At 41.1% G+C, this 24898-nt stretch overlaps 2 protein-coding genes across 2 annotated transcripts in view; one reads left to right on the plus strand and one right to left on the minus strand.

Annotated features, from left to right (window-relative positions):
* Window positions 1-6475, plus strand: part of LOC146999847 (RNA-binding motif protein, Y chromosome, family 9-like) — a 10366-nt gene extending 3891 nt beyond the window's left edge. The window contains exons 4-9 of the mRNA XM_085834396.1: window positions 1007-1184; window positions 2750-2902; window positions 3693-3801; window positions 4651-4731; window positions 5801-5889; window positions 6071-6475. Coding sequence (XP_085690522.1) covers window positions 1007-1184; window positions 2750-2902; window positions 3693-3801; window positions 4651-4731; window positions 5801-5889; window positions 6071-6405 — 945 coding nt within the window. The 3' untranslated portion in view covers window positions 6406-6475. The remainder of the gene's footprint in view (window positions 1-1006; window positions 1185-2749; window positions 2903-3692; window positions 3802-4650; window positions 4732-5800; window positions 5890-6070) is intronic.
* A 14610-nt stretch (window positions 6476-21085) lies between these two features.
* Window positions 21086-24898, minus strand: part of LOC146999848 (ubiquitin-like modifier-activating enzyme 1 Y) — a 30104-nt gene continuing 26291 nt past the window's right edge. Inside the window, exons 15-19 of the mRNA XM_085834424.1 lie at window positions 22685-22777; window positions 22371-22562; window positions 21729-21830; window positions 21521-21621; window positions 21086-21368 (exon numbers count right to left, since the gene is read on the minus strand). Coding sequence (XP_085690550.1) covers window positions 21233-21368; window positions 21521-21621; window positions 21729-21830; window positions 22371-22562; window positions 22685-22777 — 624 coding nt within the window. The 3' untranslated portion in view covers window positions 21086-21232. The remainder of the gene's footprint in view (window positions 21369-21520; window positions 21622-21728; window positions 21831-22370; window positions 22563-22684; window positions 22778-24898) is intronic.

Here is a 24898-nt window from a genome sequence, read left to right on the forward strand (position 1 = left end):
CTCTTTTTTTAAATAATGCCAAAATTATGGCTCATAGAATATTTAAACATTGTCACATATATAAGATCTGGATCAAGTTCATATTATAGTTTAAGAGTAAATAGGATATGATCGTTAAGAGCACCAGAAAAAAAGGAAACCATAGTATTGGAAAACTGGAAAAGCTGTTTTTACAATTCATAGAAGAAATTATAAAGGAAAACATTCTGGAGAAAGTTATGTTCAAATAAATTCAGCTCCAAAGAGATTACAAGTCTTAAAACAGCAATAAAGTCAAATTGATTTTATTGATTGTCAGAATAATTAGAGTTACTACCTTAACTCATTTATTTTTACCAACTTGGAATTCTCTTTATTCTTTGAAACCTAGCTATGACTTACTTTTACTTTATAGTATTGTTTTTGTGACTTTTATTCAACACATGCTCTTTGTTTTCCTGCATCAAAATTTTTAGAAATTGCATATTTTATATGAAACACTGTATTTTTTAACATTACTTTCAAGGTAATTTTTCTCCATTTTTTTCAAGTAACTTTTTAAAATTGTTTCCTTTATTTGGAGAGGGTAATAGTATAATTTGTCATCTTTTTTTTTTCTCTTTCCTATTCTTGGGTTTTTTTTTTTTTCGTTAGTTTATCACATACATAGATGTACATATATACTCCTAAATACATACAAATACAGCTTGCTCAGTGTGTATAATGTTACTTGTAAGTATGTTTTTAAGATTGATTATTTTGAGTTGGATAATCTACTTACAAGTGCTATTCTTCCAGCACTTAAATGATTTTTTTCTTTGGACTCTCAACATGCCATTCTGTATTTTAAGCTTCATTTTTCAGATTGTAAAATACTACAATTCTCTGTTTCTGTCTCAATTTTTTTCCATTCTGATAAAAAAGAAACTTGTGTATATTTACATTAAGAAAGACATTCTAAACCTCATGTTTGATGCAGTAAAAGGTAAAGTATGTAAGTTAAATTTGGTTCTGTTGTCTTTTTCAGAGTTTGGATGGAAAAAGAATTAAAGTAAAACAAGCCAGGAGACCATTATCACTTGAAAGTGGTAGTAAGAGGAGACCACCATCCTTTTCAAGAACCAGAGGTGCTTCAAGAATTCTGATTTGTGGAAGAGGAGGAAGAAGCAGAGCAAGAAGTCGTCCTTCATGTGAAGGGAATTTGGGTAACTTTCATAGTGGAAGCAGTGTGACTGAAGTAGAAACACTACGACTTTTATTTAACATTCTCATGACTAGAGCAGTTACCTTTAATTAGAAAAATTAAAGGCACTGTATGGTTAGTGTAAATAACAGATGTCTTAATTTAAAATTGAATTTACACCAGAGTGTAAATTGCAAAAGTGTTCTTTTAAGACATTAAGTATTTGTCCTTATATAGTCAACAGAATTTCTGCAAAACTTGTTTTATGTGCATTGCTATTTTGCCTCTGTGTGTCTGTATGAAGGTTTCATATCCTAGAGTTACATGTTTTAGCTGTCAGTGAATTGAACACAGGTCCTCGGGAGAACTTCAGTACCCCTACACTGAGCAGCCAGATTTATTTCTAATCTTGTTTTTTAGTTTTGTACTTTAGAGGCCAGTATTGAATGTGAGTTGTAATTCTAACTATTTGGGAAGTTAAAACTATACCAGTTAGAAAAGAAAATTGCCTTAAAGTGTCCAGAACTCAGAAGTACATTTCAAATAAAAAGAATTCATCAGACAATACTTATTGTTGTATATTTATCTGGAAACTGTTCATTTCTTCTTTTGATGGCAGTTTGTATATAAGCCTATTGAACACAAATATATCCTCCAAGAATTATCTAAACCTTGCAGCGTTCAAGACTGTTTCAGACTCTGGAAGAGTTTAAAAGAAACAGAAATTTTTAATGTTAACTTTTTTACATGTTAACTTTTGATGTATGATGAGAAGATGACGACACATTAGGATGCTTTATAGGCAATGGTCAAGAGTATTTTATTACTTTTGAAAATAAATTCATATTTTATTTTTATAAAATCTATAATTTTTTGTATTCACCAACATTAAATATCCAAGTAAGGGCTGTTAGATGAGATAGGTGATATTTCTGAAGTAGACTTACATTTTATAATGCTCTCCAAATGATCTAAATGGTTAAATCTAAGTTTTTATTCTCACCTGTATGAAAATACACACTTTATTCATAATTGGACACTAGATGTATATTGATTTTTTAAGCTAAAATGATTATAACATACTTAATTATGAATACTTAATATTCATAGAGAGTCCTAATTTGTAAATTATAATAATTGTTCAGCATGTCTATGTATTAGTACTATTATATAAAATTTCTTATGTTTTTGGTTGATATTTGGGCTTATATTTGCATGACAGTTTATTTCATAGAGGTATCTTGCAAAGTATTGAGACAAGAAATATATAAAAATCTGCTTTCTAATAATGAAGTGATTATTTTCTCTGAAATTTAGATATATTTAATTGGCAGATTTTTGTTCCCTTTCACGCCAGTTCTCTGTCATTTCTTTAAACACAGTGTAGTGTTCAAACTATGCTATAAATGTTAAAGCCATCTTTACATACTGTTTGAATTCTAGTTACAAAAGGAAATAGTAAATTTTACCAATTTAGTACTAATTGCTGAGAATACAGTATTGTTTAAGGAAGATTTACAAGTGATGATTAGAACTTACTCATTGAAGTATTGATTCCCTTTAGCTAAGATGTTTCTTTAAATACAGGTGGTGATAGATATACTCCTAATTTCAATGTGAGTTCTTCTGGGAGATACTTTGCAGTTAAAAGAAGTCCATCTTCAAAAAGGGATGGTCCTCCTTCTAAAAGATATGCAACTTCTGCTCTGACAAGAAGCAATACTGGACTGAGAGGACAAGGTAAAAACATGCCAAGCAGACATTTTTGTGGAAATGCAGTTTATAATGAATGAGAAAAGTCTAAACAATTGCCTATGAGTTTTTGACCATCACAGTCTTAGAAGACACACGCACATGCACAGGCATACGTATGTAGGAAAATTTTACATTTGTAGATCTATCCAAAGATTTTAGCCAGAACGATACTGAAATTTGACAGCCGAACAGTAGTGGTGCACGCCTTTAATCCCAGCACTTGGGAGGCAGAGGCTGACAAATTTCTGAGCTTGAGGCCAGCTTGGTCTACAGAGTGAGTTCCTGGACAGCCAAGGCTATACAGAAAAACACTTTCTTGGGAAAAAAAAAGAAAGGAATGAAGGAAGGAAGGAGAGGAGAGGAGGAGGGAGGGAGAGAGAGAGAGAGACGGGAAAGAGAGAGAGAAAAGAAGGAAGGAAGAAGGAAAGAAAGAAAAAGAAATCTGAATATTAGTGTATTGAGGTTTTATAAAATCAACATAATTAAGCATGTTGTAAGAAAAATTTGAGTAAAGACCATTAAAATACAAAGATGTGAAATATGAATTACGAGAGAGATTCGTGCATAAAATAAGAGGCAGATTGATGCTTGATTACACTGACAACAGTATGTTTATATTGCATTTGTGAAGTAGTTTACCAATACAGCTTCATTAAAGAATGAAGTATGCCTTGTAAAAGGTATTTTGCAGAGAAAAGTCCAGTGTTTTTATTACTACTTTGAACCATCTGCAACTTGAAATACTTGTATAGTAATTTTTAAACTTAATGTCCAGAACCACATCGAAGAGAGATTTCTAGAAATATGCCAAGAGGAGAGCAAGCATCTTCCAGAAGAGATGAGTATCCATTACCAAGGGATTATGGCCAGTCTTCTAATGATAGGTAAAGACAAAATAGCAGAATGGTTAAATTTCCCATTGTTGAAGGAAAAAATGCTTTAATTACTGTACTTAGTATCATACAGGAACATTCTATGTAGTGTCAAAACCTTTTATATCCGTTCTCATTAAGACTGTTTTCCAAGGCTAGTGAGATGGCTTAACAAGTTGAGTAACTTTCATGAGACCTAAGAGGATGTCCAAATGCCACAACATCTTGGGAAAAAAACAAAAAAACAAAACAGGTTTTCTGGGTTCTATATACACAGTGAATAAATAGATAAATGCATACAACATTTTCTGCAAATTATCTTCTAGGATGAGAAAGGTGGTTCAGTTGTCCAAGTATATGTATATGTATATATGTATATTAATTACACATTGTGTTCTCATGTATGTCATTTTAAAGCCACGATTTTGTGTTGTAGCGGTGCTAAGGACATTCATATACCGTTAATAGAGCTCTTATTTTCAGTTAGTTTAAGTGTATTGCAGTTGAGTTGCTGGGCAATATGGTAATGTAGTATATAGAACCCTTTTACATTCCTGTCAGTGATGGTCAAAGTTTTAATTTTTATGAAGTTTCTTCCTCTCCAAATACTGTATCATCTGCGTTTGTTAAATTTTAGCAAGCCTAATAGCAGTATTTCATTAGCATATTTGATGGCGTAGCATTCATGTATCCAAGTTATGTTCCGGATCATTGTCTGAGCTTATTTGGAGAAGTGCCCGTTGATATTTTGCCAGGTATCCTGGATTCACTGGCCAGTTCACTAATTGGCCAGTTCTAGGACAGTGAGAAACTCTCACATAAAAGTTTGGATGGTTATTTTTAATTTCTAATTTATTCAAGGAAATACACATCAACATCTAGGGGATACTTTGACTATGGCAATTACCACTCTCGGGAAGATCATGCATCTAAAGTCTTCAGGTATTACAATTTCTTTATTCTCTATTCCCTCCCCTTCCTTCCCCTACCCTCCTCTCTGCCTGCTTGCCTGCCTGCCTTCCTTTCCTTTTCTTTTCCTTCCTTTCCTTTTCCTTTTTCCTTTCCTTTTCCTTTCAGTTTCCCTTCCCTCTCCTTTCTTTCTTTTTTCTTTCTTTCTTTCTTTCTTTCTTTCTTTCTTTCTTTCTTTCTCTTTTTCCCTCTCTCCGTCCCTCTAACCCTTTCTCCCTTTCCCTTTCTCTCTTTCCTTCTCCATTTCCCTTTCTCCCTTTCCCCTTTTTCTGTTTTCCTTCTTTCCCTTTCCTTTTGTCCTTTCTCTTTTTCACCTCTCCTCCCCTCCCCTCTCCTTTCTTGTTCTCTCCCCTCTCTCTCTCTCTTCTTTCAACAGGATTTCTCTGGGTAGCCCTGACTGTCCTTGAAAGTCACTTTGCAGAACAGGCTAGCCTCAAACTCAAAAATCTGCCTGCCTCTGCCTCCCAAGTGCTGGGATTAAAGGTGTGTTCCGCCACCACCCTGCAAAACTGTTAGTTCTTTTTTTTTTTTTTTTTTTTTTTTTTTTTTTTTATGAGTCATCACGTATGCATTTACAGAGCTGGGAAAATGCCAGTTGTTAATGTCAGACCTATGCAGCAATCTCACAACTCCAGTATTGTGGGTACACCTTGCCTCATAGGACCAAATTTTGCAGTTTTTATATGTGCTATATTTATTTATTTTATTTATTTTTAATATTTTTTTATTATATATTTTCCGCAATTACATTTACAATGCTATCCCAAAACTCCTCCATAGCACCCCCCACTTCCTTACCCACCCATTCCCATTCTTTTGGCCCTGGCATCCCCCGATATTGGGGCATATAAAGTTTGCAAGTCCAATGGGCCTCTCTTTCCATTGATGGCTGACTAGGCCATCTTTCGATACATATGCAGCTAGAGACAAGAGCTCCGGGGTACTGGTTAGTTCATCATGTTGTTCCAACTATAGGGTTGCAGATCCCTTTAGCTCCTTGGGTTAGTTCTTATGTTAACTAAAACTTCCTTTTAAAACTTAGTGAGCATGCTGGCTATCGTGGAGGACGTGATAGAGATTTCTCTGAATATTTAAGTGGAAATTCATACAGAGATACATATGGAAGTTATGGTAAGAGTCCTATTTTACTTGGTAAATAAATGCCATCTTAATGAATTTTACACATACAGAGAAAAGTAACATGGGTTATACATTAATTAGGTGGTTGGAGTATTTGCTATTCCAGTGTTCTTAACTGATTAAATGTACAGCCTTAAAGCTGTTTTCTTACTTGGTCATTTATCTACTTCAGGAAGCTTCCATGAGGCACCATCTGCAAGAGGTGGAAACAACCGCTATGATGACTATAGTAACTCACAAGATGGATTTGGTGGAAGAGGAGAAACATACACACGCAACAGAAGTAACATATATTCAAGTGACTATGAATGTAGTGGTAGACAAGAAGTGCTTCCACCTAGAGATAGGGAATACTTTGAGCGTGAGGGCAGACAAGTAAGAGGGCATTCACCTAGGGATAGTGGGCATTCACCTAGGGATAGGCTGTATAGTGCATCTCGTGAATCATACAGTAGTAATACCAAGATTTGGGGGATCCCATGGAGGTCGTGGAGAAAGCAGATATAAAGTGGAGGCAGGTACTAAAGTCTTAAGTTGTGTACCACACATTATTTCTAAGAAGAAAAATAAGATGTTATTCCTATGTTCTCTAAATGTTAAAAGAAATATGTTGATTTAGGAGATAAGGCAAATATTAAGTTTTACTGCATTACCCGAATACTGAAATACATTGGTTGGGGGGAAAGTGAAATAATGACTAACTTCCCATCCATGAATTCTTCTACAATGTAAAACAAGAAAACTTTAACTGTTCCAAAATGATTCTTTGTTAAGATAGCCTTGTTATTGTTAAAGTAGAATTTACCAGTAGAGATTATTTGCATAGTCAAAAAAAAAATCTGTCAATAAAAATTAAAGCAAAGCCATTGTCTCATTTCGTTGTTGAGTACCAAAGTATTCCCTCCTTATTTTTGATGGCTTTTCCTTCAGCAGTGAATAAGCCCATCTATGTCTCCCTTTTCCAGTTTTCAATCCTGGGTTAGGCCCTTAAGTTGAGCTTTGTGGGCTGAAGTTCCTGGCAGCAAAGCAGTTGTCCAAATAACAGAGTCCAAGCCCATTACCGCTGCCCCTGCAGACCTGATTCCATTCTGGATGACGCTGCTCCTATCCATTAAGTATATTCATCCCTCATCTGACCAGAGTATGTCAATCAAGTCTTCCCTGACATTCTGGATGTATCCCAGAACTATAGAGCAATCATGCTGCACATCTGAGGGTGGATCAGATAGCAGGGTGGCTGGCTTTAGGGCAGAGAGTGTGTTATAGCTTATGCGAGGGGAATTCAAAAGTAGAGCTTGAAAGTGCACCAGTCTGGCACACTGGCTTGGGTGGATTCCAGAGGGCCCCCTCAATAGCATTGGGGGTGGTGATAAGTTCCTGCCATGTGGTTATTTTGTCAGCATCCTTGTCTTGCAGGCCATCCTTGGGCCACCGGGTCCAGCTTCTTAGATAAGTAAGCCAGAGATCTTTTCTATGGTCCCAAAGTTTGGGTGAGCCACCCCCTTTTCTATCCCCTTTCTCTCATCCATATACAGGTGGGAAGGTTTGTGAATCTTGAGGAGGGCCAAAGCAGGCATCTCCAATAAGGCTCTTCTTAGAGTCTTAAAAGCCATGTCCATCTCAAGGGTCCATTCTATTTTGTCTTCGTGGCCCTGGGAGTCCTCATATAACAGTTTGGCTAACTCAGTGAACCCTGGCACCCGAAGTCTTCAAACCCATCATATCCCAGAAATTTCTGTACTTGCCTATGGGATATGTAACTGGGATGTTAAGTTTGGTGTGTTCCTGGTGTATGACAGCATGTGTTGGTCAGTCCCCTTTGAATATGTAGGTGACCTCATGTTGACAAAGCTGGGCCTTCTTAGCCAAGTTGACTCTGTTCCTGTAGGAGGTCTCATGTGGCCTCCTGACATGTCTCCAAGTCGGGGGCTCTCAATACATACTGGAGCACATCTATTTGGGGGTGTGCCCACAGGTACTCAGCCGAGTCCTCATACAGTGCCTCTTCAAAGGCAGTAGGTGGAGAGACCAAAATATTTTAAATTCAGACTCCATTTTAGAGAACCTGACCTAAGTTTGAAGTCAGGTAAACTAACATGCTCATACCTAGCATTAGTTTCCAAGTTAGTTTCCCCCAACAAAACCCAAGCCTAGCTCCGGTCTCTAGGCTCACCCCAACAAGACCAGCATTTCCAGGTTACACCCTGAACAAGACCAGCTGCTCCAGGTTATTACCCCAACAGATCTGTACCCCCAGATTACAAGCCCACACCCTGCCTAATGACCACCAATATAGAGGGAAATAGAAATTAATTTTACAGTTTGATTCCCAGCACCAGCCAATTATGCTAAAGGCCATAGTAGCTTTCCAATTAGATGTTTGCAGTTATTCCTGCCACCTGCCCCCGAATACCCCAAAGTACCTCCCCCTCCCCACTCCCAGCCACCTGCTGCTTGCTATAAAGCCTTGGATAGATGTTCAGGGCTCCTCTCCCCACCAAAAAGTGTCCTGGCCTGTCTGAGGTGAGCTGAGAGACTGAGCTATCTTAACTAAAATAAAGACCTTGCTGTGAGATTGCATCAGATCAGCTCCTGTCTGGTTTAACATTTTCCTGGCATTATAGGATGAGTTCTTGAATCCTTGAGGCAGGAGTGGCCCAGTCAGTTGTCCCTTGAAGCCTCTCTCCAAGTCTTGCCATTCAAAGGCAAACAGAAGCTGGCTTTTGGGTGCCAGAGACAGGCCACAAAGCCTTTCACTGGCTGAAGCTTCCAAAGGATGCTGCAGGTAGTTTGGTTAACAAAAGCCATGTTCACAGCAGAATGATGCTCCCTGGCTTCAGGGTCAAAAGCAGTGTAGGCTGTGTAGGTTTCAAAAAGTCTTTCTATGTCTTCCCTGGGACTCTCACTCTTCCCCTGCATCACCTGGCTCACCTTAGGTAAGATTGTGAGCCATCTGGTGGCCTCTCAGAGCCCCACCCCGCCCCCATCATTATCTTTTGGTAGACCCAGCACCTCTCCTTACCTTTAACAGTTGTGTTAAAATCCCTGTCCAAGGAAAGGCTGCATCTATATCAACCTGAACTTGAGTGGGCGGGCCATTTGCTACTGGAACCAGTTCCCTGATGGGTCTCACAACTATCTCTCTCCTCTGTCACAAAGAGGACCTGGAGCAATTGCTGTCAGTCATGCCAGGTGAGTCAGCATGATTACATCTAGACGACCTGTGAGAGCTAATGGTCTTTCTGAAATTGGGGAGGGGGTATGGAGGAGGGAGATTATGCAGCTTCCAGTTATTAATATCATCACTGGTAAATGGCACATATGCCATGAAGTGTCCCCCCTGAGCATTTGGTGTCCTGTAGCCCAGAGAGGTAAGGCTCTAGTATACTTGGCCCTTTGGGTAGTGTGAGGTAGACTCTGAGGGGAGTCAGGGGCTGCTCCTTCTTCTGCCTTGCTGGCTGGACAGGGGTAGGAACATAAAGAGCAGGACAGAGATCCTCCTAGGGAGTAGAAAGGGGGAGCAAGGCCCATAACAAAAGTGTCTCATCCAAACAGGGGGCTTCTCAACCAGGTATCGCCACAAGGTGATGCATGGCACTTGGTCCCCAAGTCTCAGAAAGTAAACCTTCACCCTGTAAATGATAGCAGTAGAGGGAGGAAGTCTCCTCAGATCAAAGGTGGGCCATTTATTCCTACAATGGTGGTTAGTTTGCAGGACAAACAACCAGACCCAAGTCTTTTGCAACTCACTGAAAGTCCTTAGAATGGTTAGGGACAAGCCCAGTGAGATGCACTGTACCTGTCCCATTCTAGGAATCAAAGAAAAAAATTGTACAAGAGGACAAAAAGCACAAACATAACACAACATAGACAGAAACAGGAGGGTATTCCTGGGAAACCAAAACCAAAAGGCTGTCTAAGATGATCTTTCTCCCTGTGCATGAGAGGCCTATAGACACACAGCTAGTTCAGAATTCAGATGAGAACTAGAAAGTTCTCCTGCTTCTAGTAGGGGTTCGAGAATAGGGGTTTGGGAATGTCCTCAATTGCCTCAGGCCAGTTGACCAAATATGCATCCACTTTGTCCCTCTAGGCCTCAAACAGAAAGATTAAACCCGAAGCACAAACACAGAGATGGACAAGACAAAAGACAACTGGGTGCCCAGAATTACTGATCAGAAAAACACTTTACTCTTTGGGTTTGTATGGGGGGGGAGTTGACGGGGAGTGGGGGCTCTCTAGAACATCCTGGGTGAGACCTTGTAAATACAGAGATTCGTGATTTGTTGAAGAATGGTATCCAGGACTCAAATAGAATGGAAATACAAATACCCTTTTATTCTGCAGAAGTCCAGCATGCTTGGGGTTCCCTCATTTCAAGATGGAGAACCCAAAGTGAGTTCAGGGGCCCGATTTAAAGCACATGAGAGGAATTCCAGGTAGATAACCTCTACCTGAATCTGTTGAGGCCACAAGCTTGCTTAAAATTCTTAAAAGGCTTATATGAAATGGGTATATACTTTTTAACTTTTTGATCTAGATTCTTAGGATCAGGTAGTTGTTTTACTCACTGGTAAAAGAGAAAATCCTTTCATATGTTTTACCATGTCTCAGGCTTGATGCAAAATCTCTGGGCTGGAAGAATTGTACCCTGAAATTAAAGGAGTTAATTCTCTCTTGGAGATTGTAAAACCTCCTCCTCAATGTCAGAAAGAAGCAAAGCAATGAAAAAAGTGTCCATGCTATGAGGAACTGGACATGATTCACAAGTTTTAGGAGCAGAGAAATTGGAGCTGGAGGTAAGGGAGTGATATCATGAAGGGAAGGAAAAAACCAAAAAATGAAAAACCCTCCACCTGTCACAGAGAGGCACTAAATACTGTATCTTTAGGTCCTAATTTGGAATTTATTGCCAGTGTTAGTCTTGCTTTTTCCTGATCTTATTTATATTTTTATTTGTTTTTACTTTTTTATTTTGGGGTGGTGGTGGTTTGAGACAGGGTCTCTCCGTATAGCCCTGGATGTCTTGGAACTCACTCTGAACACCAGGTTGGCCTCAAACTCAGAAATCCTCCTGCCTCTGCCTCCTGAGTGCTGGGATTAAAGGCATGTGCCACTACTGCTTGGCTCATTTTTATTTTTAACTCTGTCATTTCTATTATTGTTTTATTTCTTTGCAAAACTGAAAAGCATCACTAGGCATTTCCTCTAGCCACTTTGCATCAAATATTCTCTGAATTTTTGTTGTTGTTGTTGTTGTTTGTTGTTTGTTTTTCCAACAAGGAGCAACTTCTTTTCAGGGAAAGGAGACTGAAGTTCTCTAATAAATTCCAGGAATTTTATCAACTGATGACATTCCTCTTACCTCCTTCCTCCAGCAACAAAGTTTATAGAACTTCTCTGCCTTAGGTTTTCCATTGCTGTAAACAGACACCAGGACCAAGGTAACACTTATAAAGTAAAGCATTTAGTTGCCACTGGCTTACAGGTTCAGAGGTTCAGAGCATCATCAAGGTAGGAAGCATGTCAGTGTTTTAGATGCTTGAGAAGGAACACAGAGTTCTACATCTTGATCCAAAGGAAGCTAGAGGACTATTGTCTTCCAGACAACTAGGAGGAGGGTCTCAAAGCCCACCCATACAGTGACACATTTCCTTCAGCAAGGCTACACCTACTCCAACTAGGCTATAATAGCACCTCCTATTAGCACCATTCCCTGGGACATCATCACATTCTACAAACAAATGTCACTTCTTCAACACTGCCTGTTTTAACCTGAAAAAACCTTTAACATATACCTCTCAAGGCAGCTAGGCCAGACCAACTCCATAGTTCTCTACAGTTACCCAGGTAACAGGACCCCCCCTCCCATATGACTGTTGCGCCTCATAGCAGGACATCTTAGAATTCAGTAAACTCAAGAATCTGTTGGCAACCCACATGGATGGTGTGGATAGATATAGAAAGGCAACTTGTGGAATATGTCACAGATTCAGCAATCTGGGAGCTTCCTATACTTTCTTGAAGGATGCTGTTTGTACTGCCAGATCATCTGAGGCAAGCTTGTTAGGTACTAAAGATATAGTAAGTCTGGAAACAAGTGATGTATATTTCTTAAATTAAATCTGATCCTTTCCAAAGCAAATGAGTTTTAGAAACACATTTGATCTTGTAATAGTTCTATCTTTAGATCTTGGATCCAACTTGCTGTATCTTTATGTCTGTAGTAGCTTTAACTAGTCTACTTGTGTGGTCCTAAAAGACATCTCACAGTTTCTACGAGGATCACAAGAGATAGCACACAGTCTGTAAAGTGCTTTTCTTGGAGTTTTGCTGAGGCCCATGCAGGAGGAACAGTGAACACCTTTAGAGCTTGGGGAATACAGCCTACTGGTTAGCTCAGTCATGTTGGGCATGTCACTGGGATGCATGACCTCAAGGACTAAATGTTCTGAGGACTTCATTCATTCTATGGTGGAGTTTTGCTCTGCCTGTTGCCTTCACACCCCTCTTAATCTAAGAATTGTATGAAAACCCTAAGGGGGTTTCCAGCCCCTCACTGGAGTGGAGTGTCACTGGCACTCATAACAATCCTGTTTGATATCTTTCAAGCATTGCTGCTGAAACAGATTAATCATTCAATCACTTCCTAGGAGAGAATTTACAGATGTAGATTGTCACCAATGATCATCATCACCCTTACAAAAATTAGGAAAAATAAAATTGTTAGTGAAGCTAGGTTGAGATGTTTTACAACTGATTCTGATGTAGAAAGGCACACTCTTAACAGTTAAACCAATGACTTTTTGAGGTCAGGGAACAAGAAAAATGGCAGCACTGCCTGATGTGACTCTCACTGAGGCTGGACTGGTGAGGGGTGATTTCTTAAACCTATTTCTGCCCTCAGCTTCCTGATATGATTTAATAAAAGTTGCTGGTGAGTAGATGTGTATTCTGAGAATTTACTGTAAATAGGGCTGCTTTTATATGAATTTGTGATTCTTTTCAGATTCTTATATGGTTACTTTTTAAGATAAATCAACTGATCCTATGTAAACATACATTGCTGCTTTTGAGTAAGAAAGAGTGGCTAACAATTACTCTGATATCTAAACCACAAAAAGACCCAAGAAAGATAGAGAACTTCAGACCAATTTCCCTTATGAATATCGATGCAAAAATCCTCAATAAAGTTCTTGCTAACCGAATCCAAGAATCCAAGAACACATCAAAACAATCATCCATTCTGACCGAGTAGGTTTCATCCCAGGGATGCAGGGATGGTTCAATATACGGAAATCCATCAATGTAATCCAGTATATAAACAAACTCAAAGACAAAAACCACATGATCATCTCCTTAGATGCTGAGAAAGTATTTGACAAAATCCAACACCAAAGGCCCATACCTAAACATAATAAAAGCAATCTACAGCAAACCAGGAGCCAACATCAAAGTAAATGGTGAGAAGCTGGAAGCAATCCCACTAAAATCAGGGACTAGACAAGGCTGTCCACTCTCTCCATACCTATTCAACATTGTACTTGAAGTCCTAGCCAGAGCAATTCGACAACAAAAGGAGATCAAGGGGATACAAATTGGAAAGGAAGAAGTCAAAATATCACTTTTTGCAGATGATATGATAGTGTATATAAGTGACCCTAAATATTCCACCAGAGAACTCCTAAGCCTGATAAACAGCTCCAATGAAGTAAAAAAAAAAAAAAAAAATGGGGCTCAGAGCTGAACAAAGAATTCTCACCTGATGGCAGAGAAGCACCAGAAAAAATATTCAACATCCTTAATCATCAGGGAAATGCAAATCAAAACATCCCTGAGATTCCACCTCACACCAGTCAGAATGGCTAAGATGAAAAATTCAGGTGACAGCAGATGCTGGCAAGGATATTGAGAAAGAGGAACACTCCTCCATTGTTGGTGGGATTGCAAGCTTGTACAACCACTCTGGAAATCAGTCTGGCGGTTCCTCAGAAAACTGGACATAGTACTACCTGAGGATCCCGCCATACCTCTCCTGGGCATATAATCCAGAAGATGTCCCAACCTGTAAGAAGGACACATGCTCCACTATGTTCATAGCAGCTTTATTTATAATAGCCAGAAGCTGGAAAGAACCCAGATGCCCCTCAACAGAGGAATGGATACAGAAAATGTGGTACATTTATACAATGGAGTACTACTCAGCTATTAAAAGGAATGAATTTATGAAATTCCTAAGCAAATGAATGGACCTGGAGGACATCATCCTGAGTGAGGTAACACAATCACAAAGGAACTCACACAATATATACTCACTGATAAGTGGATATTAGCCCAGAAACTTAGGATACCCAAGATATAAGATAGAATTTGCTAAACGCATGAAACTCAAGAAGAAGGAAGACCAAAGTGTGCACAATTTGCCCCTTCTTAGAATTGGGAACAAAACACCCATGGAAGGAGCTACAGAGACAAGAGTTTGGAGCTGAGAAGAAAAGATGGACTATCTAGAGACTGCCATACCCAGAGATCCATCCCATAATTAGCCTCCAAACGCTGACACCATTAGCATACACTAGCAAGATTTTGCTGAAAGGACCCTGATATAGCTATCTCATGTAAGACTATGCTGGGGCCTAGCAAACACAGAAGTGGATGCTCACAGTCAGCTATTGGATGGATCACAGGGCCCCCCCCGATGGAGGAGCTGGAGGAAGTACCCAGGGAGCTAGGGGGATCTGCAACCCTATAGGTGGAACAACAATATGAACTAACCAGTAAACCCCACCCCCCCCCACGCCCCCAGATCTCTGTCTCTAGCTGCAAATATATCAGAAGATGGCCTGGTCGGCCATCAGTGGAGAGAGAGGCCCATTGGTCACACAAACTTTGTATGCCTCAGTACAGGGGAACGCCAGGGCTAAGAGGTGGGAGTCGGGGGTGGGGTGGGGGAATGGGTGTGGGAGTGTGTGTCGGACTTTTGGGATAGCATTGGAAATGTAAATGAAATAAATACCCAATAATTAAAGAAACAACTTAAAAAAATAGTCAAATTTCATCTTACAAAGACACAGTGTCCCTATATCCCCCAGAAAAGTGTGTTTTTCACTGTCTTTTGGACAGCCTATGAAATCAGCCCTAAGAGTGAGGAGGAGACAGGGATGGTGGCTACTGGTTTTATTTTTCATAATGTGTTTGTGGATTTCCCTGGGAAGGCTGAATCAGTTCCCTTGGCCTGGTCTTCTCTGTTCCATGTGCAGGAGAGAATGTTTGAGACAGGAGTACACCTGGTACAGGATTCTTTGTGTGTTGTGTTGTGTTGCCTGTGTCTGTGCACTTTGCTCTGAATGTCCTTGAGGCAGACCTGCCAGTGGCCAGCTGAACTGCTCAGGGAAACAAGACCCTCAGAATAGGGCCCTTTACCTGAAGGTTCAAGGTTTTAGTGTGGGTGCTGATGGGTTCTGTCAATTTCCTTGTCCGTCATAATGTTTTGACACTGGCAATACAGTAAATAAGTTGGTCTTGGTAAATGTAAAGGACCCGTTCTCCCATCCATGACATAGAAACATACTATTGTAAAGTAGTTGAGAATGCTAGAGGACCAAAAGTTCCCAAGAACCTGGGTCTAATAAGCCAGATGCTTGGATCTTGGTACTAGCAAGGTGTGGCTGGAGAAAAGATACAGACCTGGGACTGGAATGCCATTCGCTGACTCTACTCCCTTAGCATTTGGTAGACATGAGCTGTTACCCAGATGAGGGAAGTAAGGGTGGAGCAGGCCTGCAGCTTAAGGTACACAATTGGCAGGATACCAATTGTGGAAATGGTGTCTTTGTCTTAGCCTGGTGAGAGGTGGAAAGAGCCTATTCCCTCCTATCCCTGAGAAAGACACACAGTATTGGAAAGTATTAGAGAACTGGGGAGGACTAAAACTCCCAAGGAGCTGATTCTCTTAAGCCATGGCATATTCTTTTGGGGTGGTCCTGTGAGCAGAATTATAGAAAACAGAGGCTGTCCATGGAACAGGCAGCAAGCAAGAAGCAGCCATGGCCAAGCTCTGGGAGATTCGTATCACCTTAGGTATCTGCAAGCAGTAGGGGAGTCCTGAGGTACCCTCTAGTGGGAGAAGGGAAACCACAGGTTTTTGGCCCTGGAGGACTGGCAAGGTGTGGCCAGAGGAAAACACAGAAACTAGGACCGACAATACATTCAGTGATAGCCCTTGGTAGGCAGGAGTTGTTACTCGGGTGAGGGAAGTGTCCCTAGCCTATCAGCATTTCATAAATGTACTGTCCTAGTAACCAGAAACCCAATTTACTTGGTACTTCCAAGGCCACAATCCTCAGATCCGCATACATTTCCTGCCAGGAAAGAAACAACCTTCACACTGTCTACATTCCAGAGAGGAAACAGACCTCGAAACAAAACAGCTGCCCAACAAAGACAACCTAGAAATCAGCAGCAAGATCTGTAATCACCCTAAACCCACATTCTTCAATCCCAGGGTCAGAACACAATAATAGCAGGGACCACAGCCAGGTATCCTGTCACAGTATGCCCTAAATATTTCATGAGAGATGAAGCATATGAAAAAGCTACCCTAATTAATATGCAACATTCAGATGCTGGAATTAGAAGGCTGGCATTTATGTGGGTGCTGGGGATCTGAACCTGTCTTCACTTGGTGTAGCAAGCATTCTGCAAACTCAACATCTCCCTAGCATTGTCCCAATTATTGTGCTTTCCTCTTCACAACATGCTGAAAATGGGAAAATTAGTTTCATTTTGAGTCTACTGTACAAGATGACTGTAAGAGTTCATCAGTCAAATTAGTCACAATGAAATGGTTGAAGAGACAAAGAAATCAAGTCAGTTTCTAAAATTATCAAGAACCACAAGAGGATTCAACAAAATAGAACAATGTAGTAAACAAGTCAGAAAAAAAAAAGAAAGAAAAGAAATCTAGATGGAAGATGAAACAGTTAAGAAAATCTTCCAAGAAACATTAAGCCCCTGGGGAGGAAAATGGAAACCTCCCAACAGGAAAAGTCAAGAAATCAAACACATAGGGAAAAGCATCATCACTAAACTAAATCATCCAGAAAGAAAAGAACTGTCAAAGCCTGAAGATGGGCTGAGGACACTCAGACAGAAAAAATAAACAAGCATTCCTACCACTTTGGGACATGATCACGATCTGAACGGCATCTGAGAATCCATGTAAGAAAATTCCCAACAGAGGAATCTGAATGGCCAAGAAGCACTTAAAGCAATGCTCAACATCCTTAGCCATCAGGGAAATGCAAATCAAACCTACCCTGAGAGTCTACCTCACACCACTCAGAATGGCGATGATCAAAAACTCAGGTGGCAGCAGAAGCTAGCTAGGATGTGGAGAAAGAGGAACACTCCTCCATTGCTGGTGGGATTGCATGCTGGTACAACCACTCTGTAAAATCAATCTGACAGATCCTCAGAAAATTGGAAATAGATATACCTCAAGACCCAGCTATACCACCCCTGGCATATACCCAAAAGATGCTCCACTATGTTCATAGCAGCCTTATTTGTAATAACGAGAAGCTGGAAACAACCCAGTTGTACCTCAGCCAAAGAACTGATGCAGAAAATGTGGTTCATTTGCACCACATGGAATACTACTCGGCTATTAAAAACGAGGGTATTATGAATGTTGCAGGAAAATGCGTGGAATTAGAAAATCTCATCCTGATTGAGGTAACCCAGAACCAAAAGACATGCATGGTATCTACTTACTGGTAAGTGGGTATTGGCCACAAATTCAGAATTCCCATGATACACCTCACAGACTGGAGGAAGTTTAATTAACAAGAATGAGGCCCATTTGTGGATATTTCAAACACACTTGGACAAGGGATCAAAATAATCACCAGAGGCAGAGGAAGGGAGGGAACTGGGTGGGAGAGGGTAGAGGCAGGAAAAGTGGGGGCTCGGGGTGTGGGGTTGGGGGGAGGTGAAAGCAGACTGAGGCATGACAGGAGACAAAAGAGAAGCCCAGTGGGCCAGGAGAGTAAATGGAAATATGGAGCAGTGTGCGGTGGGGGCAGGAGGAACCTCTAGAATGTCCCAGAGAGGTGAGTGAGAGGCTCCAGGACTCAATGGTTATGGCAATACTCAAAATGCCTCACAGTAGGAAGACGGAACTGAAGAGACCACATCCAGCTAATAGAATGTCCCCCAGTTGAGGCACGGGGCCACCTATCGATGTTCAAAATTTTTGACCCAGAATTGAACCTGTCTAAAGGAAATGCAGGGACAAAGGTGGAGGAAAGACTGAAGGATAGGACATTCAGTGACTGGGCCCAATTTGGGATCCATCCCATGAGCAGGTACGACACCCTGACACTATTACTGATGCTGTGCTCTGTTTGCAGACAGGAGCCTAGTAGAGGTGGTGTCTTCTTCAGAGGCTCTCAGCTGCTAACTGTAACAGATGCAGATACTTACAGTGTGGAAGAGTTCAGGGAAGGAGTAAATGGAATTGAAGCAGATTGTAATCCCATGGGAAGACCAATGGTATCAACTAACCTGGAGCCCTCAGAGCTCCCAGAGACTTAGCCACCAACCAAAGAGCATACACAGGCTGGTCCATGGCTCCTAACAGATGTTGTAGCAGAGGACTGCCTTTCTTGGAATCAGTGGGAACGGGTATATATAATCCTATAGAAACTTGATGCCCCAGGGAAGGGGGAGGCTGCTGGTGGTGAGGCTCTGGTGGGTAGTTCCAGAGCACCTTCTCAGTAGCAAAGGGGAGGGGCATGAGGTTAAGAACTCTGGAGGTGGGACCAGAAGGGAGACAACATTTGGAATGTAAATGAATCAAACAATTTCATAAAGAAGATGAAACCATGTATGGGAGAATGAGGGGGAAGTCTGGAAGTTGTAGAAACAAAGAGTGAGTGGTATTGGGTCGTTCATGTACACACAGCATACATATAAGAAGTAAACATGAACTTTAAAAAAAAAATCCACATATAGAACAAGGAGCTAAAAGCAAAGGAGACCAAAAATAAATGAATAAACATATTCATTTCAATTGAATTTTCTTTTTTTATTGGATATTTTCGGCATTTACATTTCAAATGCCAAAAGTCCCCTGTTGTTCCCCCCACCCCGTAATGCATATACATATGACCCAAAAAGGTCTTTTCTGGTCACACTATATCTAAAACAGCGGTTGATACTGGAAACCCAACGACCTACTCAAGGCTAATGAAGTCATGGATCTTGGAGATTAAGCTACAAACATCAGTTTACTAGAACAGTATAATCCCTGACTACACTCCCAGTATTTTGTACCTACACCCATAGATGTGTTTAGTGCTCACCCTCCATCAAAGAAACTTCTCTGCAAATGGATAGAGACCTTTGCAAAAAACCTTTATCCAATCAAAATGCAGAGAGCTGTGGGCCCCTGTGCCATCAGGTACATTTTGAAATACAATTTCTGTATCTAAGCTCAAAAAATCAACACAGAACGAGGGGAAAGGAATAGTTTAAGAGCCAGAGAGGATCAGGGAGTCTCACATGCTGTGAGACTGTGTCTCATGCAATGTTACAAACTCACCATGTTGAGCACCTAAACATGAGCTGAACAAGGAGAAAAGAACTACAGGCAACTGAGGAATGCTGAGAATGGGAGAATAGGCCTCCCCAGGGAGAAGCACACCAATTGTTTATCCAATCCTTAATATGCAGTCCTGAGGACATACACACAAGTTACACTGGATAAAGGGAGCTGTTAGTATTCATGTATTCATAAATAGCTATGTATATATGCGAGTGTGTACATAAAAGGGACTATTGAAAGAACGGCCATGAATTTCAAAGAGCAAGGAGGAGTGTATCAGAGGGGTTAGAGGGAAAAAGGCAAAGGGTTACAGAAATACTATGATATTATTATCTCACAGAAGCAGTAACTGTTTTAAAAGCTATGAGAGGAGGGGGAGTTTGAGGGAAGGGAAAACATGATCAAAATGTGTCATATGGGAAGATTTTATGAGCCAAAGATTTTAAGATAAAAGAAAACCTTAAAACAACAGAGACTACTGGATGAAAAGAGTATTGAAAGCTGCCAGAGAAAGTAACAATTTTGCACAACCATTTTCTTCAGAATTACTTTAGATCTCTAAGACCATGCTCTTAATAGCCTGCCACACATTCCACCAGTTTTACATCCACCACAAGACAAAGTAACAGCCAGCCACATAACTGCACTGAGCAGAGCTGTCTTTTTAAATCAATGTAACTCTATGTAACACCTTCCAAGGCAAGTAGGAACATCAACCATTCATGAACAGGAGGGCAGAACTGCACAAAATAAAGGAATGAGGAAGCAAGGTACCTGAAATCACAACGTCTCAGGAGTGAACTCCTTTTGCAAAAGTGTCCAACTAGGAAACTTTAGACACTTCAACTCAATAACCCCAAAGTCATTAGGAGAATAAGAAACATACAGTTCTGAGTCAAGCAGAAAAACAAGGCACATGTAAAGGTGGGAAGCCAGTTGACAACAGACAGCACAGCTGGCCTAATGACCTTACATTTAAAGAGCTGTCCAAAGTAAAGGAGGCCGATTACATGAAAGCCTAGGCTAAATCAACATATTTAGTAATAATAATAATAATAATAATGATAATACACTAAAGTGGTGTTAAGTAGCAACCAATTTTAGGGCCCCTTTTTCTAGTAACAACCTTTTATCCCCTTATCTCAGATGAGCAAGTGGCAGAAAAAAAAAGACAAATCAGGAGACAAGATAAAGTAAGACACAGGATCCTAACCCAGACCAGCCAGGACTGGAGCCTCTGCTTCAGCTGAACATCACTAGGACTGACATGTGGCAAGAGAAAAGAAAGGGTATTAACATTAGGTAAGGGCTGACCTCCTCATGATGGCCTTACTGCCACAGGGATCACACCATTTCTCCCTAAGCAGAAATGGCAAGAGCAATGAGAACAGCTGAAGTTTAATCTTCACTATTGTATCTGAATACAGGATAATGTCCATGCTGCTTCTGTGCAGCTGGACTCTTGTCACCTTTTAAGAATTGCAGTTTAGGATAAGGAGTCCACTTCTTCCTAGGGACAGCAGCACACCCACCCTTCAGAGGAGAGGAAGACACTCTACTACTTACAGGCTGAAAATTTATTATTATGAATTTCAGTTCTTAACAATGTAAAAACAGCACTAAGAAAAGTTCTTAGGAACAAGGAGGTTTAAATTGACATTTCATCATAACCAGAAAGGTTCTGATATAGACTGAGAGATCTGAAAGAACTGAGTCAGTAAGAGATCAGCGGATGATGTATCGTACATAAGGAACCTCTATGTCGTCTCCACTGTCACTGTTGCAGCACAGCTCAAACACAAGGGACTTCACATGATGTCCCAGTTTTTGCTTTGACACACAGCTCACGATCTCTGTCATCCTGAAATCAAAGAGCAGGAGACTTAAGAAGGAAGCAACCAAACATTGAAGGAAATGTGGCAGCAGATTGTAGAAAAAGAATGGGGAACCACACTGGGTTGTTGAGAATCCCATCCAAGGCTTACACTCCCATCAGCCCAGAGGCTAACTCACGGCTGATCCAACCGTTCCTTGAGCTTGCTGGCTGGCATAAAGACAGAATAGAGCATGGACACACCCTGGGACACCATGATGACTTCCAGCTTGTGCTCTGTCTGCAGAGGTTAGAAGAGATAGGAGTGGTGACTGTGAGATGGATAGTGCTGCTAAACCAAGTGGGCAGACCCCAAAAAGGGGGAGTTCACACAGGAAGGAGCCCTACCTTAAAGTAGTCTAGAAACTGCTGCAGGGTCATCTCCTCACCGCTAGGTTGCAGTCCCTGCACATCAAAGCGATCCCACAATGTCCACTCTTGATCATAGTACTAGGGGACAAAGGTAAGTGCTAAGAGGGGACTACCCCAAATGTTCTTAACATATTACAAGTGCATTAACCACAGCTCAATAATCAAAAACACACTTGTGGCATTACCTAACCATGATTAGGCAGCTTGAGTCTTTGTAAAGAAAAGGATACGTACACACTGCTAAGTCCCTGGTTTCCCTTTCCCTCATTTAACATCCCTTTTAGCTCTCCATGAACTGTTTATGTCAGCACCCTTCCTGCTTTTTTTTTTCTTTCCTGCTTCGTTGACACAGAATCTCACATTCTAGCAATACCTGAGCCAGTACTACAATTATGTTGTCCATGCGTTTGATGAATGAACACAGGTATTCAAAATATATCTTAGTGATGTAACACCTTATCTGCTGAGAAGCAAACTGCTCCCCACCCCCCACACCCATGCACAAAGGCACACACGGGCACACAGACACTCACAGAGCACACACAAACACACTGTATTGATGTACTCAGCATCCCTGAATGGTAACATGAAAATTTCCTATTCTTGGAGGTCCCATACCTGATGACACGCTGGAGCCAGAGGTGCAGAGAAGCTAAACAAAGGCAGAGCCAAGTTGATAAAACTGTTTTTGTAAGACTCCAGTTGTTGGTGGCCCTGAACCACCTTGTACAGCTCCAGACACACAAGGCCAACTATAACAGATGTGGTGGTTGCAATGGCTGGGATGATCTTGCCTGCAATCAGTTTGCTCTGTAAGACAGACAGTGACCACCAGGGATTACTGTTTAGGAGGAAGTAGGGTTCTACAAAGGCCCAAATGAAGGAAAATCAGCTTGGGCAAGGGTCAGTGGTACATCACAGACTCCTATTACCTTGTGCCGGTCTGCTGGGGAAATGCCATAGTTTTCGGCTCGGAGGTTGGATGCTGCCACAATGAAATCCATGTGAAAGTTGCTGTCGTCATCCTTTTTTTTTGTTTTTTGTTTTGGAGTGGAGAATTAAGAGAGTGAATGTCTACTTAGGATCCCAGTGTCTCCCCCAACTATGTACTGTGTTAACTCTGATGACCATTTGAAGTAAATGCATGCAGGTATTTTCAATTTTGTTGTTGTTGTTTTAAGTCAAACATAATTATTACAATTCTAACCTTCCCTCCTTCAAATCCCCCTGCTTTCCTTTTAAAAGCCATGGCCTTGTCTGGCTTAATACCTAAACATAAAACCTTAATAGAACCTACTCAGCCTGTGAGCACTACTTGTACTCCATGATTTCAGGGATGACAACAATTAGGAGACAACAATTAGGAGACTCAACACTGGGGAAGAGTATTTCTCCTACCTAAATAACTTCCTTAGTTGCCTGTAGTTCTCTGTCTATGGGTGGATTCCAATAATACCTGTCCCACTCCTCCCCTTATTATGTGTCTACTGGGACCCTGGGAACTCACAAACCACTCAGCAAAGCAGGTAGGCTAACTGCAGACCTTCACTCTCCTTCTGATCCTCCAAGTCTAATCTCCAGCTCTGGAGCAGAATACCTATAGCAGCCTCCCCAGTCATCTCTAGTGGACCCCACAGATCTTTCCCTCCTAGTCTCCCTCCACACATTCCTTGATTTGTCACAGATCTGAACTACAGGAGGCCCTCTCTGGGAAACTACAGGCCATGCTGATCCAGAAAACAGGCAGGCTAACTTTAACCAGATCTCTCCCCATCCCCCATAGTCCCCACACTCTCCCCTCAGCTCCTTCAAATCAAATCCACAAGCCTCATCCCTAGCTCTAGACCAGACTACCTCTGGCAGATTCCCACCACACTTCATCTCTAAAGATCCCACAGATGTTCCACTCCTAACTCTCCTAATTGCTTTGTTCTATCCCCTAATTTCAGCAAGCCTTCCCTGGGAAACCAGAAGCATGGAAGCTCTTTAGTAGACCTGCATGCTGTGGTCTCTGCTAAGTCTCTGTCCCCATAACCATGGCAATGACTTATCAGCTCCTAGTCAAACATCCTGTTTTCCCTCCCTCTCATAACCCCAAGCCCATTCCAGTTCCTGTGTCTCAGGTCCAGATACTAAGATACACATTTTACCTGGAAACCCCAGTCCCCCACACCTATCAGGGCCCCAGTTTGTCCACCATGATCAAGTAGGCTTCATCCGTACTTGGGCTAGGGATGTAGGTCCACTAGGCTAGGCTAGTGCAGGGAATAAGTGTGATAAACAAACTGAAGAAAGAATAAGGGGTGAGGCCATTAAAATTATGGCGCTGTGAGGGGAATTCAGAAAACTAATAAAGTAGAAACCTCCTAAAATGTAAGCTCTCTTGTGTGCTCATGCACACACACAAATACACCCATACGCACACACACATACACACAAGTACACCCACATGTACACAGACATACACATAAGACACATTTTTATACACACACACACCCATGTGTGTGCACACATTTACCAAACACATGCACAGGGGTTTTAATGATATAGTCCCCCCACTAGCTAGCTCTTGTCACAAAGGAAGCCTCCTTTACTGGGAATGGGTTCCATCTAATTGAGTTACACAGCCCTAAGGAGTCCCATGGGAATCCTCAAATAACCAAGGCTGTTGCAAAGACTATAGGCTGCTCTCCACAAACTGAGAGCAAGACCCCAGAGCTGAAGACAACACCTACCCAACCCACTGCACATGGAGATGCCTACTCAAAACCTTCACCCCTACAGGATTCCTGAGTCTTTGGTACAGTTAGTTGCTCTGCATGCTATCAACAGAAAAGCATAAACACCAAGCCAGCCACAAAACTTTTATCTGCAACAGAGTTCTGCCTGCAATACATACTAGGAAAACCCTGGTATAAAGCTTGTGGGAGTAATCAAGCAATACTTGATCTGACTTAAGACTCTCAACACGGGGTGGATCCATACCCAATACTGCTTGGGTGAACAAGAACCTGCGATATTCCAGGGATCTAATGTAAAATCAAATGATACCAGTCTGAGCAAAGACAGAAGAAAGAAAAATGATACCACAATGACAGAGTGACTCCTGGTGATTAATACTCTTCTATGTTTCGGGATCAGTGTCT

Source organism: Mus caroli, unplaced genomic scaffold (genome assembly GCF_978045245.1).
Source record: "Mus caroli unplaced genomic scaffold, Mus_caroli_1 scaffold_34, whole genome shotgun sequence".
NCBI lineage: Eukaryota > Metazoa > Chordata > Mammalia > Rodentia > Muridae > Mus > Mus caroli.